The following is a 15,050-nucleotide window of genomic DNA, read 5'->3' as shown; positions in this document are numbered from 1 at the left end:
AGACCAGAGGGGGAACGCAGACCAGAGGGGGAACGCAGACCAGAGGGGGAACGCACACCGGAGGGGGGCCCGCACACCGGAGGGGGAACGCAGACCGGAGGGGGAACGCAGACCAGAGGGGGAACGCAGACCAGAGGGGGAACGCAGACCAGAGGGGGAACGCACACCGGAGAGGAGCCCGCACACTGAAGCGGGCACGCAGCCTCTGACGAAGGCCTCGGGTCGTAACCCTCACTACAGCAGCGGTCTGATGACAGGCAGCGGTAATGCAGACTACACACACGTAACCGAATCTGTGTTCAAACTACGCTCTGTAACATCTTTCGGGTCCAAGTTCTCTGTCCCTCCTTTCTCCCTCTCTCCCTCTCTCCCTCCCTCCCTCTCTCCCGCTCTCTCTATGATGAGTCTGCTGAGCGGAATTTGGGGAAGTTAGCGAGGCGAGACTGAAACCTCAGGAAGGGGAGGGGAGGAGGAAAAGAGGCTCGAGTTCCCGAGGCGTTCATAAGTGCGTTAGCAACGGCGGAGCGCTTCCCCGGGAACACGCCCGCCTCAAACTGCGTTACACGGGCCCGCGGGACACGGGAAGCGGCAGACCGGTTTCCCCCTCAAACGCCGCTTGCATCCAGTTATTCCTGAGACGTGTTAAATCGGATTATTCCTCCGGCCCCTGACAATGCCCCCAGTGTGAGCCAGACCACGACTGCGGGCGGGGAGGCCAGCCCTGCGTCTGATTTAACACAAAACAGGCGAGAGGAACTCCTCCCTTCTTCTGTTGGTAAACACCCCCCCCCCCCACCATCGCGATAAGCCTGATCATAACCCCCCAGGCTAACTGAGAGACGGGACCCCAGCCAGGACCCCGTTTGCACTGGGACAGGTAAATCCAGAGGAGAGATGACTACCCACAGCTGTGTGGGACCGAGTGACTGACAACCCCAAAGACAGCCCGAAAGCCGGCCTCATGTTTTCTGCTTGGAGTGACTTTTCTGGGTATTTGTGACAAACATGGGCAAGCTTCATTTTCATAATGGGTTTACTGAGCGAGCCCACCAACAGCCAGGACACACACACACACACACACAGACAGACACACAGACAGACACACAGACACACACACACACACAGAGGTGTTAGGTGAGATCACACAGTCCCGCTGACAGTCAGTACAGTTGAATTAGGTCGTCTGCACCCTCCCCACCTCTGCGTCACCGGCTGACTCGCATTTCAAAGGCAGAAGACTTGACTTTTAACACCAGATGAACCCAACACTTCCCCCGCCCTGTCCCATGGCTGGAGTGTGTAAGAGGACCCCCTCCCTTTCACTCCCAGACTGGGGCAGACACAGTGACTGGGAGACCTTTGCCACAGGGGTCTCTGGAACAGTGCTTATTGCCACGGTCTGTCTCTCACAAGACAAACGGCCTTGTTTGCCTGCTACTCTGTTACAGTAAAAATATCCCTGAGCCCTCAGGGTCCTGTGTCCCTCCCCTCCCCTCCCCCCTCCTGTTTTTGATGTAACACCACCACCACCCTACCGCCCCTCCCCCCGGCATCTCCAGTGTGAAGTTCACAGCCTTGGTCACAAACACAAAGATTGGACAAACCTGGGCCCAAACTGTGCACACAATCATGTGGACACAATCATGGAGCATAAGGAGGGACACGGGGGCTGTGGTAGTGTTTCTGAATGAGATGGGTTTAAGTAGTAGTATTTCAGTATGCAAATTCCTATTTGTGCGTTTGTTTCCATATCACTGCTAGTGTGTTTCTGTTTGTGTATCTTTGTTAGAGTTCCCGTTTGTGTATCTTTGTAAGTGTGAGTTCCTGTTAGTGTATCTTTGTTAGTATGAGTAACTTTGTGTATCTTTGTCGGTGCGCGTTCCTGTTTGTGTATCTTTGTTCGTGCAAGTTCCTGTTTGTGTATCTTTGTTAGTGTGTGTTCCTGTTTGTGTATCTTTGTTCGTGCAAGTTCCTGTTTGTGTATCTTTGTTAGTGTGTGTTCCTGTTGGTGTATCTTTGTTAGGGTGAGTTCCTGTTGGTGAATCATTGTTAGTAAGTTCCTGTTTATGTATCTTTGTTAGTTTGTGTTCTGGTTTGTGCATTTTCGTTAGTAAATTCCTGTTTATGTATCTTCATTAGTGTGTGCTCCTGTTTATGTATCTTTGTTAGTTTGTGTTCCAGTTTGTGAATCTTTGTTAGTAAGTTCCTGTTTATTTATCTTTGTGAGTGTATGTTCCTGTTTATGCATCTTTGTGAGTGTGAGTTCCTGTTTCAGTATCTATTAGGGTGCATTCCTTTTAGTGTAGATCTGCTAGTGAATGTTTCCATCTGCAGGGTTCTGGCAGCACACGCGTTTCCGAAGCCAAATTCTAAAAGCTGCTCACCAGAGTGATACGCAGAGCCTTCTGAGCCTACAGCAGCATCCTGCAAGGAATTAACACCCTGATTCCCGTTACTGGACCCAGTGCTGCTGGGAAGCGTAGACCGCCCTCCCACCCCCACTACCCCACCACCGCCTCGCGTGTGACAGAGACGCCACCGCTAACTGCATTCTGCAGCAGTGAAACACACCAGGGGCTCATCACTCACCATCTGACAACTTCCTCCTTACAAACTACCATTATGCCCCGCACCCTGGCACTGTGAAGGAGCGTAATGCAACGCAGCAAGGCCTGTGTGCGCATGTGCGCGTGTGCGCGTGGGTGAGAGAGTGTGTCCGTGTGTGTGTGTGTGTGTGTGCCTGTGTGGGTGAGAGAGTGTGTGCCTGTGTGTGTGTGAGCGTGGGTGAGAGAGTGTGTGCGCATGTGTGGGTGAGAGAGTGTGTTTGTGTGTGTGTGTGTGTGCCTGTGTGGGTGAGAGAGTGTGTCTGTGTGTGTGTGAGCGTGGGTGAGAGAGTGTGTGCGTGTGCCTGTGTGTGTGTGAGCGTGTGGTGAGGTGCTGTACTGTGCGGTACCTGCGTATTTGTTGTGGAGCAGCTGTGTCTGGACGGTGGCGGTAAATTCAGACGCTCTGTCTCTCACATCGAGGTCCTCATCCTGCAGCAGCATGAAGAGGCTACGCCACAGAGCCACTGTGTCCCTCACACCTGATACACAGAGATAAAGCACTGTTACACAACACACATACACCACTCTCACACAGACCTGATGCACACAGAGATAAAACACTGTTAGACAACACACATACACCACTGTCTCACACAGACCTGATGCACACAGAGATAAAACACCGTTAGACAACACACATACACCACTGTCTCACACAGACCTGATGCACACAGAGATAAAACACCGTTACACAACACACATACACACACACACACACACCTGAGACACGCAGATAAAACACTGTTACACAACACACATACACCACCGCGTCCCTCAGACCTGATACACACAGAGATAAAACACCGTTACACAACACACACACACACACACACACACACCGTCTCACACAGACCTGATACACACAGATAAAACTCCGTTATACAACACACACAGACACACATCACCGTGTCACACAGACCTGAAACCCACAGAGATAAAACACTGTTACACAACACACACACACACGCACAGAGCGACTCACCCAGGGGTAGGGTGGGGCTGGCCAGCAGGCTGGGCATGGCCTTAACCAGGACCTCTGCGGCCGTCAGCTTCACCTCCTCTGGCTGCTCCTCACTGCAGCACCTGCTCACCAACGCCCCCCAGCGACTCAGGATAGACACTGCAGCCACACCTCTGCCCTTTAAAGGGCAGGTCAGAGGAACGCATATCATAACACACACTTCCCCTACGAGAGTCAACTGACCAGCACTGACACTAATACATACATCCGCTAGGTAAACACACTACTAGTGACTATACAGCCACTTTCCTGCAGTGCCACAGGGACATAAACACTTAACGTAACAGTGACACATTCACAGGGCTAACTACCATAGACTGCACACCTATGTGCCTGATTGGGGCTAACTACCATAGACTGCACACCTATGTGTCTGATTGGGGCTAACTACCATAGACTGCACACCTATGTGCCTGATTGGGACTAACTACCATAGACTGCACACCAGTGTGCCTGATTGGGGCCCAGTCCTGAAGGCTGCATAATGCCTACAGGTCTCCAATGGCAACAGGCCAAAGCACTGCTGGCCATTCGAGAGCAGATTTAGAGGGAGCTGAAACAGTGAGCACATCTGCTCAACTCATCTCTCAGCTCCCAAAAAGCAGCCAGCCAGGGACAAAGGGAATGCGTCTCTGTCTCACAGTCTCTCAGTCTGTCTCTCTGTGCATTTGTGTGAGTGAGACAGTACATTCAAGGGCGGTGTATGCATATGAAAGTTAGTATCCAAGTGTGTATGTGTCAGATGAGATGTATCCAATCAGATGTACCGAAGGACTACTAAGTATCCTTAATATATCCGCCTGTCCATCCAGAAAATGAAAAAAAACCAAGCAATTACAGATATTTATGCATAAATACACAAGTTTTAACATACATGGAGACAGTGTGTTTGGGACATTGGTGAATTATACGTTTCTATAATATGGAAAAAAGATCTGATGAATAATAACCACGTTTAAATACACACTGCCCCGTTGAGTCATTTCAGCATGTCAGTGAAATATGTACTGTATAATCCCACACTGTAAAGGAGAGAAAAAAAGTCTCTTTCCAGCATCCTCTGACTCATCTAAACCTCTGTCCCGCTGGCGTTGTCACAATGCTCTCTCTCTTTCTCCCCCTCCGTAAATCCACTCGCCGTGAAATAAACAGATATATTTCTCCATCTGTGAGCGGGGCCTATGGTAAGTGAAGACTCCATCTGTCATCCTGCTCGGTACTGCGAGACACATTAAAGCCTGGGGGTGGGGTGGGGGGGGGAGGGAGGGGAGCGTTACAGTAAGTGGACCGCGCCGGGGGAGGGGCTTACCTGGGGGGCGGTCTCCATCAGGCGGACCATCAGCCGGGACAGCAGGGCGAGGGCGGCGCAGTGGAGCTCCACGCTGTCACACAGACAAGCGGCAGAGCCAACGTTACCCCACACAGAGCACCGCGGGACACAGCGCGCCGCTACGCCCCCACACACACTGCTACGCCCCACACACGCTGCTACGCCCCACACACACCGTTACACCCCACACACACTGCTACACCCCACACACGCTGCTACACCCCACACACGCTGCTACACCCCACACACGCTGCTACACCCCACACACACTGCTACACCCCACACACACTGCTACACCCCACACACGCTGCTACACCCCACACACACTGCTACACCCCCACACACGCTGCTACGCCCCACACACACCGCTACGCCCCACACACGCTGCTACACCCCACACACACTGCTACGCCCCCACGCACACCGTTACACCCCACACACACCGCTACACCCCCATGCACGCCGCTACACACACTGCTACGCCCACGACACCGTACACCCCACACACACCATACACCCCACGCACGCCGCTATGTCCAAGGCGCACCAGGCATTCCGCGAACGGAGACTCCGCCCGGCTGCAGACGGCGGTAAAGAACACCAGAGCCGACCTCCCGCTATCTGCACCGGAGCCCGGGTCTTACGGTCTCCGGCGAGGCCTGCCCTCATGTGTGCGGTCACGTTTAAAGTCGGGACGTGTTCCAGGCCTGCAGCATTACTGCGGGCCTGGGGGGACGAAACCCCAGGAGAGAGGAAGACAGAGCAACAGAGAGAGAGAAAGTGCGAGAGAGAGAGAGAGAAAGTGCACGAGAGAGAGGGCGTGAGAAAAACAGAGCATGAGAGAGAGAGAGAATAACAGAGAAGGATAACAGAAGAGCAGTCGGACGCAAAAGCAGCACCACCCCCCAACCCCGGAGTGATCTGATGAAATGTAGGCCACACACCTGCTAATAGGTGGCCATGGCAGGTAACACTACGCACTCAGTGTGTTATTTACACACTGTCAGTCCTAACTGTGTGCTTGATAAATAGGCTTTCATACCTTCTTGTGTCATTTTCAACATTCACATTACATATGTGACTGGCAGACCCATATCCGTTTTGGGCGCTTTGCAATGAAGGCAGAAATAAACCTACAGTACAGTGGACTACTGTCACTGAGGGCAACGGCTGCCGTACTACCTTCTTATCCAATCAGAAAATGGCACTCACCTGTGAACTGAGTCCTCGGCCAATGTCATTAGCCAGGTCAGAGCCTCTTCATTGGTCAGTGCCCTCGTCCCGTCCCTCCAGGGCAGCACAGAGGACCAAGGGAGGCCAGACAGCACCTGCAGTACCTGGGGAAAGCAGACACCCCCGTCAGCATACACAAAAAGAGGGAGACACGAAAGGAGAAGGGGTGGACACAAAACGAGGGGAGGGGAACCTAAAATGAGGGGGAGGGGGACGAAATCAGAGAGGGGGACTAGGAATCAGAGAGGGGGAGGACACAGAACGAGAGGGGGACACAAAGCGCCTTCACCCATTATTGTTATTGTCTTACTGCGCTACGGCACTGTGTGCTAGCAGAGCCAGTTCCACCTTTAACGAGGATCTGCAGCAGGAACTCACAAATGAAAGGGCTGCTTTCTTCCCCAAAACACGCTTGGCTTTCTAACACACAGCGCAGGCCGCTCAAATGGGTGTTTACATTCTTGCCGCATATTTCGATGATTATTATTTTTTGGAGAAAGCGCGAACCTGTTATTAAAGCCTTAAATAAGCCCCTTCATGGACGGCGGAGAGGACCGGAGCACATTTAATAGCTTCTGTGGCCCCCGCGTGTGATTATGTTTCAAACAGATATTAAAGGGGTACTGCGCAGCTGGGCCGGCTGCAGCTCCTGCTCCCCCTGTCTGTGCGCGCGCGGAGCCGGGGACAGGTTTACAGGGCTTCTAATGAGCGCAAACCCCCCTCCCCCCCCCCACTCAAAGAGCCGCGACTCACACCGCTAACACACACCGGCACGCACGCCAGGCATGTCCTTCACCGACCACATCAGTCGTGCTTCCACCCCCTGTAGTGTTGGGGTGGAGGGGGGAGGGGGGGGCATTCCAGAACATTCCAGAACTCTGGAACACGGGGTCCTCCCGCTGGGACCCAGTGCCAGTGCTTTACCGAGTTCTGTGCCTCCAAAACACCCTTTGTGCCACTGTTGAACTTGGCCTAGCTATCTCCAAAATGTTGTGTTGGATGCAGACACCCAGAGGGGGGGGCATTTCACTCCTAACCCCACCCCCCGTTACTCAGAGGAGGTACCCTAACATTCCGCTGCCTGAACAACATGCTGCATCATAAACCTGCTTTTTATAAATACTAAGAAAAAAATTTCCCAGTAATCAAGTGTTCTGACAGCTTAATATAGCTTAATGACCAGGACCGCAGAGCTAAAAAGCTACGAGCTCTTTGCCAAATGCTCGCATGATATTACGGTAAACAGGCTTGCTGCTCAGCCGGCTCGCCCTCATGTGTGGGATGTGCGTTGTGCGTGGGGATGCTCGCCTTGGTCAGACACTGGGGGTGTCTCTCATGCAGAGCCATGCTGGTGAAGGAGTAGTGGGCGGGGCCCGGGTCGCCGGGCGTGTCCGCGGCCCTCTCCAGCCTCCTCAGGACCGCCTCCAGGGCCAGATTGCGGACTTCGTACTGCGGGCACTGCAGCAGACAGCCCAGGATGCGGGGTCCTCGCGACCCGGCCCCCCACAGCTCCGGGTCCTCCGTGCTGGCGCTGGCCGCCACCCGCGCCAGGCTCTGGAGGTACTGCGTGGCCCCGGGGCCCGTCACGGCCACCGGGCCGTCGGGGGCCAGGAGCTCAGAGTCGGTCAGGACCTCCAGCGTCTCCTCACAGAGCGCCGTCAGCTCGGGATCTGGGAGAGATCATCCAAAATCACAACAGGACGACCTGCCATCTCTCTCGCACACCCACTTATACAGCACATATTCACTCACTCACGCATACTCTCACACACACATTCTGACACACGGGCACTTTCTCCTACACACATTCATGCACACTCATGCATATGCTTGCTCCCACGCACAGACACACACACACACACACACACAAGTCGAGCCTTCATCTGAACCATTTACGGCGTGTCTGAAAACGGCCGAGCTCAGCCTAAATCAGCCAAGAATGCTGGGAAGAAAAACACACTCTGCGCACTACAGACAGAGCGTCTACAGGAGGCTGGAGTCAGGGCCAAGAGTGCAGTCTTATCTACAGACGGGGAATGAATCAGAGAGCCGGGGCCGGTCCACGCGCTCCAGAGCGCACAGCCAGGGCCCGTTTCACGCTTTAAGGGCAACAGGTCCGCCTCCCCAGCTAAGCCAAAACGTCTCTAGAAGGTTGAGGAACATTCCGGTTAGGCTTTCATGTTTTGCCTGCGAGATATTACGATGAGAACCCACAAACGGTCTTAGAACATATTTATTGCTTCAAACAAGTTCAGACGATAACTCAGAGGAAAGTAGGAGGCATGCCGTATCCAGGCTTACAATTATCGTGGAAGAGATCATGGAGGATGTGTCTACAGTGCTTTTTTAAGAATCTTCTAAATCAAAATCTAGAAATAGCAGATTTGCTAAACATTGTAAATGGATTTATTGTTTTTTTTTTTTTTTATTTATTTTTTAACTCCAAGGATGTGCTCTTACTTAAAATACAAGAAATACAAGACAAAACGTGTTTTCTGAACGTTCTGCCAATGTTTTGAGGACCAAGGTTGTCAGCTCATCTCTTGGGCCTCATGAGATCTCGTGACCTGTTGTTGTACATTACTGGACCCCATGGGGCAATTCTCTGCCCCCAAAGTCCACGCATACAATCAACTCACCACTTTCTCCTGAACAACGCAAACACACAGTGCCCCACCTCCCTGAATCCAATCCCAAAATATACGCACTGTGTCCCGTACTCTCATCACCCCAAGAGACTCTCAGTCTCTACCCTACACCAACCTTAGCTGCCACCCCCCGCCCCACCACCCCCCCTCCACCCCTCCACTCCCCCCGTTTCCGAGGCTTTGCCCGCAGGAGAGTCGCACCGAGTCTCCGAGCCAGCCATCGGTAACAGAACCCTCCGCCAGCCCCCTAACCTGGCCCCCAAAACTTTCTCACAGGGCCTTTTTCACGGCCAACTCAATTAGTTTAACACGCACCTCCCAAAACCGGCAATTCAATCTCGCCCTGAGCGCCACTCAACAAAACCTCAACAAAGGCGGGGGGGGGGCATAATCACACATTCCTCCAGAGCGGGGGGTTCTGGGTTACACAGGAACCTGATCCTCAAAGTCTCCACAACCCTGCAGTCGCCGTCCCATCGTCCTAATGCTGGTCCAATAATCACCATAATGGCCGTAATGGCGGTAATGATGGTGATCGGGACGATTATTAGAATAACAGCGGTGCTCTTCCCCGGGACCGCTATCAGGGCACTGGGCGGGGCACTGGGGTGTGACTGGGGGCTTTCGCTCATCGGCGCGGTGTCCTCGTTAGTGCTAAAAACCCGAAAAAATGCGCCCCGCGGCGCTGTGCGTGCTCCAACACACACACGCACGCACGCACGCACACACAGGCACACACACGCACAGCACCCTCAGTCCACCGAGAACAGCCAAATCAATTTGAGCGAAAGCCGCTGGGAGAGGAATCAAGTCAAACGCCAAGACAGCCCAAACACTCTCCCCCTTTCAACTGCGTCCAGACCTCTGCGACGCTAAAAACATAATTACGAGTGTTAGCCTGTTTGCATAATGGTCTTTATTAAAACAGCTGTGCCTCCAGAGAGGCTGGAGGCCACAGCCATGATTCATTTAGGAAATGAAAGCAGTCTCTCTGAAGGACGGGCGGTGCCAGGAGTGAGGGGGGGTGGGGAAGGGGGGGGTGCCTGGTGGTGTCTTTGTGAGAGCGCTTTCTTTAATAAAAACAGACAAACTAAAAGCCTGACCCAGAGGAGAGGCCAATCAGCACAGAGCAGCTCACATGCGCTCTTTCGCCTGCTCATTTATCGATGTTTTTCCCTTATTTCCCGCCAGTCAGGGCAATGGCCTCACGCAGCCCATCCCACGGGTAATGGGTCCACGGGGGGGTAACGTGTTACGGTCCAGACGACCGGACAGCCGTGGGGTCACCCTACCTGTACCCGCCTCCAAACGCACAGCACGCCCACTCAGGATCCAGCTCTGCCAGGAGCTGCTAGGGGAACGAGCCTGTGTGTGACCGTACATGTGTCTGCCTGTGTGCATCCATGCAAGTGAGCGAGTGAGTATGTTTGTGAGAGTGAGTCTGTGTGTGTGTGTGTGTGTGTTTGTGGCAGTGTGCATGAGCTGATGTGTGTGTGTGTGTGTGTGTGTGTATGTGTGTTTGTGGCAGAGTGCATGAGCTGGTGTGTGTGTGACTGAGTGAGTTTGTGCGTGAGTGTGTGAGTGAGCGTATGTGTGAATGAGATTGTGAGTGTGTGAATGAGTGTATCAGAGTAAATGACAGAGTGTGTGCGTGTGTGTAGGCGTGTCTCTGAGGGGAGGGGGAGGGCAGTGTTTTACGATCACGCGGCGCAGGTTACGGGCAGGGGGTATTCAGGAGGGGGAAGCTGCGTCACCCCAGACAGCGAGCTGACAGACGCATACCTGGGAGCCAAAACAAACCGCCAAGTCAAAGGTAATAAATAAAATTCACAGAGCTTCCACGCGAAACCTCGCACAGCCCGCCACAGCCATCCCAGACGAGCCAGTGCGTAGATCCAAACGCCCCAAACGACGGCGGGGCCGCTTCTGTGACACACAAAATGGCCGAAAATAAAATGTGGCGTTCATTAATGGCTTGTAAAAAGCCTCACCCCGCTTCCTCTCGCTCGGTCTCCAAACATCTTAAAAGCAGGCCGGCTCTGAAGGAGCGTGTTTGGAGAACCTGCCGCTGTTGACTGCGCACGGTTCCATGTTCCGCACGCTGGAATTAATGGGACCGATGTTCTGCCTTTTTACAATCAAAAGGGCTGATTCAATAAAGCGCAGTACATCAAGTCGTATGGGCAGACTATCTGGCCTGATGGAAGTATGTGTATATTGTTGTGTGTGTGTGGTTGTGTGTGTATGTGTGTGTGTGTGTGCGCGAGATACATGGAAGAACGGATATCGATCAAGGCCACTCAACGCCAGCCCAGCAAGCGAACGCGTGCGATGACCGATCAACCCTTTCTACAGCGCTATGACGCATACCACTACCATCAGCTAATATGAGGCTTTGTGTCAGTAAGAAAAAGTGTGAGAGGAAAAATGGACGCTTCCCATTATGTGGACCAGGCCATTCTGTGATGAATGCATAAGCACAGAGTTGAAGAGTGTGTGTTGTGTTGGGGAAGAGGGGTGGGGGCTGTGTTGGGTAGAAGGTTGCCGGTTGGATTCTCTGCAGGGCGGGGCAGTGACTGTTTTATAGATAGCCACAGACGAGGACAGGGATCATTTCTCACACTCTACCAAAACAAAGCAGAACTACAAAGGAGACAACAGCACTCCATAGAGCAGGGAATGGAAAAGAGAAGCCCTACAGGCCAAGGCAGTAAAACAGCACAGTTACCAACCAGCCTGTATAACTGTGCACACACACACACACACACACACACACACACACACACACCAAGGTAGTAAAACAGTACAATCACCAGCCTCTTCAACCGCACACGCACACACACACCAAGGTAGTAAAACAGAACAATCACCAGCCTCTTCAACCACACACAAACACACACAAATCAGACGCACGCAGGCAGGCACGATCACACATGCACACACAGAGACAAAAACAAACGCATAAAACCGAACGCCTGTGCACACGCGTGCACACGCTCACACAGCAGTGCGCACACCGCTCAGCTCCAGCGCGCTGGATTTTAAATCAGGCCCAACCTCATTACAGGCTGTGGAAAACAAAAGCCAGACGGCAGGCGAGCGCTCCAGACCAGCTCTGCTCTGCCGCTGCTCCTGCAGGAAGACTGAAATAAAGTGCTTTCCCTGCAGGACACCCCCCCTCCATGCTCCCAGTGTGGGTCTCTGTATGAGCTGGGTTCTGGTGTGGGTCTGTATGAGTTGGGTTCTGGTGTGGGTCTATATGAGTCGGGTTCTGGTGTGGGTGTGTATGAGTTGGGTTCTGGTGTGGGTCTGTATGAGCTGGGTTCTGGTGTGGGTCTGTATGAGCTGGGTTCTGGTGTGGGTCTGTATGAGTTGGGTTCTGGTGTGGGTCTGTATGAGTTGGGTTCTGGTGTGGGTCTGTATGAGTCGGGTTCTGGTGTGGGTCTGTGTGAGCTGGGTTCTGGTATGGGTCTGTATGAGCCGGGTTCTGGTGTGGGTCTGTATGAGTTGGGTTCTGGTGTGGGTCTGTATGAGTTGGGTTCTGGTGTGGGTCTGTATGAGTCGGGCTCTGGTGTGGGTCTGTATGAGCCGGGTTCTGGTGGGTCTGTAGGAGTCGGGTTCTGGTGGGTCTATATGAGTCGGGTTCTGGTGGGTCTGTATGAGCCGGGTTCTGGTGGGTCTATATGAGTCGGGTTCTGGTGGGTCTATATGAGTCGGGTTCTGGTGTGGGTCTGTGTGAGCTGGGTTCTGGTATGGGTCTGTATGAGCCAGGTTCTGGTGGGTCTATATGAGTCGGGTTCTGGTGTGGGTCTGTATGAGCTGGGTTCTGGTGTGGGTGTGTATGAGCCGGGTTCTGGTGTGGGTCTATATGAGTCGGGTTCTGGTGGGTCTATATGAGTCGGGTTCTGGTGGGTCTATATGAGTCGGGTTCTGTGTACACAGTGAGGCCCTGGGGTTTCAGGGATCTCTTCCCAAGAATTAATACTGAACCGGTGAATCAAAGCCAGGAACAGCACCTGGGCCTGCAGAGGCTAAACACTCTTTACAAGCCACATCCTCTCCAGAAATGTGTGTGTGAGTGTGTGTGTGAGTGAGTGCGTGTGAGTGTGTGTGTGTGTGTGAGTGAGTGAGTGCGTGTATACGAGTGGGGGAAAGAGTTCAGGTGGCTCGTTTTCAAACGCTTTTTTTTTTAAACAAAATTAATTTTCTTCAGTGCAGCACTTTCTTACTCCTGGATTCTACATCATAACTATAAACTGAAACAAAGATCTACTTTCAGAGAACAGGCCTTGGTACCTCGTCAAAAACCACTGCCAGCAGAAACAGGCTCACTGCGCTGAATTTGAAAACTGAGGTCATAGCAGTTTTACTGCATTAGAAAGCTAAGTTACACAAGAGGAGAAATGCATTCGATAGCTAGCTTACAGTGGTGCACATAAAGATAAGGATATGGTTTGTATAATGTATTTGGAAGCAGTGGTGCATACAATGCATTTGAAAGCTAAGCTACAGCAGGTTGTACATAATGTAACTGATAGCTAAGGCACAGCAGCGGTGTATATAACATATTTGAAATGACGAGAGTGCTGGGAGATCGATAGAGAGACAGACGGCTCCTCCCTCACCTCGCTCCCTCTCTCCCTCTGAGACCAGCACACAGAGATGTGAGCGTGTGCAGGAACTATCCAATAAAACTGCAGCTCCACCTCAAGGGATAATTCCAGTAAAAGTGAAAAAAAAGACCGACTTGGGGTCTGCTGCCCTCTGTTTGCTTTTCAGGGCTGTTTTTTCTTTTCTTTTTATTATTTCTGCCTTTTCTGGTGGAGCTGTTCCTCCAGAGCAGCAGCCACCCCGATCTCTCCATTCCCCTCTCGCCTCTCCAGGAGTGGGGGGAGGAAGCCAGAAGGATGGGGGGGGGGGGGGGGTCACTGCTGAATTGCAGCACGAAGAAATTTTATGTGTTTGTGCCTGGCTGGTTACGTAAGCCAGAGCGGGCGTTTGTGAATGCAGGCTTGTCTTAAACGTTTCCATCACACACTCGCATGTGTTCGGCACATGGACCTCAAATACGCACCATCTCCAATTTAAACTGGGTCACAAACACAATCATGCCATTTGTCTGCTATTTGGCTCCGGTCGGGCATTCTTCCATTATGAAGGTTCCCACCCCCCCGCTCTCTCCCCCCCCCCCCATATGTTTAAATGTTTTTCTAAGCTGAGGAAAGACTAACATTTCTGTGAACAAAGTTTGAAGATGTTTTCCTGAGCGGATTTAGAGAGGTGGATGTCAGAGGCCATCACCGAGGGCCACCCACTGTCCCACAAAGAAAACAAAACAGAATAATTACATTAATATATTTAGCCTTTTCATCAGCCTTTTCCTTTATGTACCGAAAAACACTTTTCCTTCAGAGAAAAAAAAAAAGAATCCACCAGACCTGTAGCTGGTACTGAGCACCGTCTGTTCCACTGGACACATGCAATGGGACCTCACCTGGCCAACATGCCTGCCCAACACCCCACGAAAACAAAGACAGCCCAGGCCCAGAACAACCTACCCACAGCTGAGCCCAAGACCGAACCGCACAGACTCATCAGGAGGTCCAAGAAAGCCGCTCGCGTCACCAGACACGGGTTCCGCCTGGAGAAACGCAGAGAAAAGGAGAAAGAGACGGAGACAGAGATATAACATAATCACGTCATTATTATAATTGCTATTTTCATCTAGGTGCATCTACGTAATGTACAGAAAAGAGAAAGAGAGAGAGACAGAATATCACACGTCCACGTTGCTGCCGTAGTGACGCAGCAGACATGCGGCGTTGAGAAGCGCTGCAGTGCATGGCTGCACGGTAACGCGCACAGGAAGATGGGGAGGTGAATGCGCTTTGACCCACTGCGTCGGGAGCTGTGCAAATCGACATAGGCCGGATTCCCAGGGCGGGGGCACAGTCGCCGGAGGGGCCTGCGTTCCGGACAAAGCCCGACTGAGGGGGAAGCTATTCCAGGACAGGGGGGGGTCACGGGGCCGAGGTGGCCGCGGGGGACCGCGGGGGGGCTGCGGGGGATCGACAGGCCTCACGTGGGGGTGTTGCCGTAGTGCGGCTTGGTGTCCGGGGGGCGTGCGGGAGAACAGGAGGACAGTGTGTGGCCTGACACCACACTGCGGCTCTGCTGAGGTCACAGGGTTTCACTCTGCATCCTTCTGCCCC

The 15,050-nt window shown here is 52.7% G+C and overlaps 1 protein-coding gene across 2 annotated transcripts in view; it reads right to left on the bottom strand.

Annotated features, from left to right (window-relative positions):
• The window catches only part of thada (THADA armadillo repeat containing), an 80,894-nt gene that overhangs the window by 6,362 nt on the left and 59,482 nt on the right, over positions 1-15,050 (bottom strand). For both annotated transcript variants that reach the window (XM_064317958.1, XM_064317959.1), the window contains 6 exons: positions 14,397-14,479; positions 7,499-7,860; positions 6,170-6,294; positions 4,937-5,009; positions 3,589-3,745; positions 2,954-3,085 (listed from right to left, as the gene is read on the bottom strand). In XM_064317958.1, coding sequence (XP_064174028.1) covers positions 2,954-3,085; positions 3,589-3,745; positions 4,937-5,009; positions 6,170-6,294; positions 7,499-7,860; positions 14,397-14,479 — 932 coding nt within the window. The remainder of the gene's footprint in view (positions 1-2,953; positions 3,086-3,588; positions 3,746-4,936; positions 5,010-6,169; positions 6,295-7,498; positions 7,861-14,396; positions 14,480-15,050) is intronic.

The sequence above is a fragment of the Anguilla rostrata genome, chromosome 18 (assembly GCF_018555375.3).
Source record: "Anguilla rostrata isolate EN2019 chromosome 18, ASM1855537v3, whole genome shotgun sequence".
Classification (NCBI taxonomy): Eukaryota; Metazoa; Chordata; class Actinopteri; order Anguilliformes; family Anguillidae; genus Anguilla; species Anguilla rostrata.
Note: the sequence above shows the minus strand (reverse complement) of the source record. Positions and strands in the feature narration are given on the sequence as shown.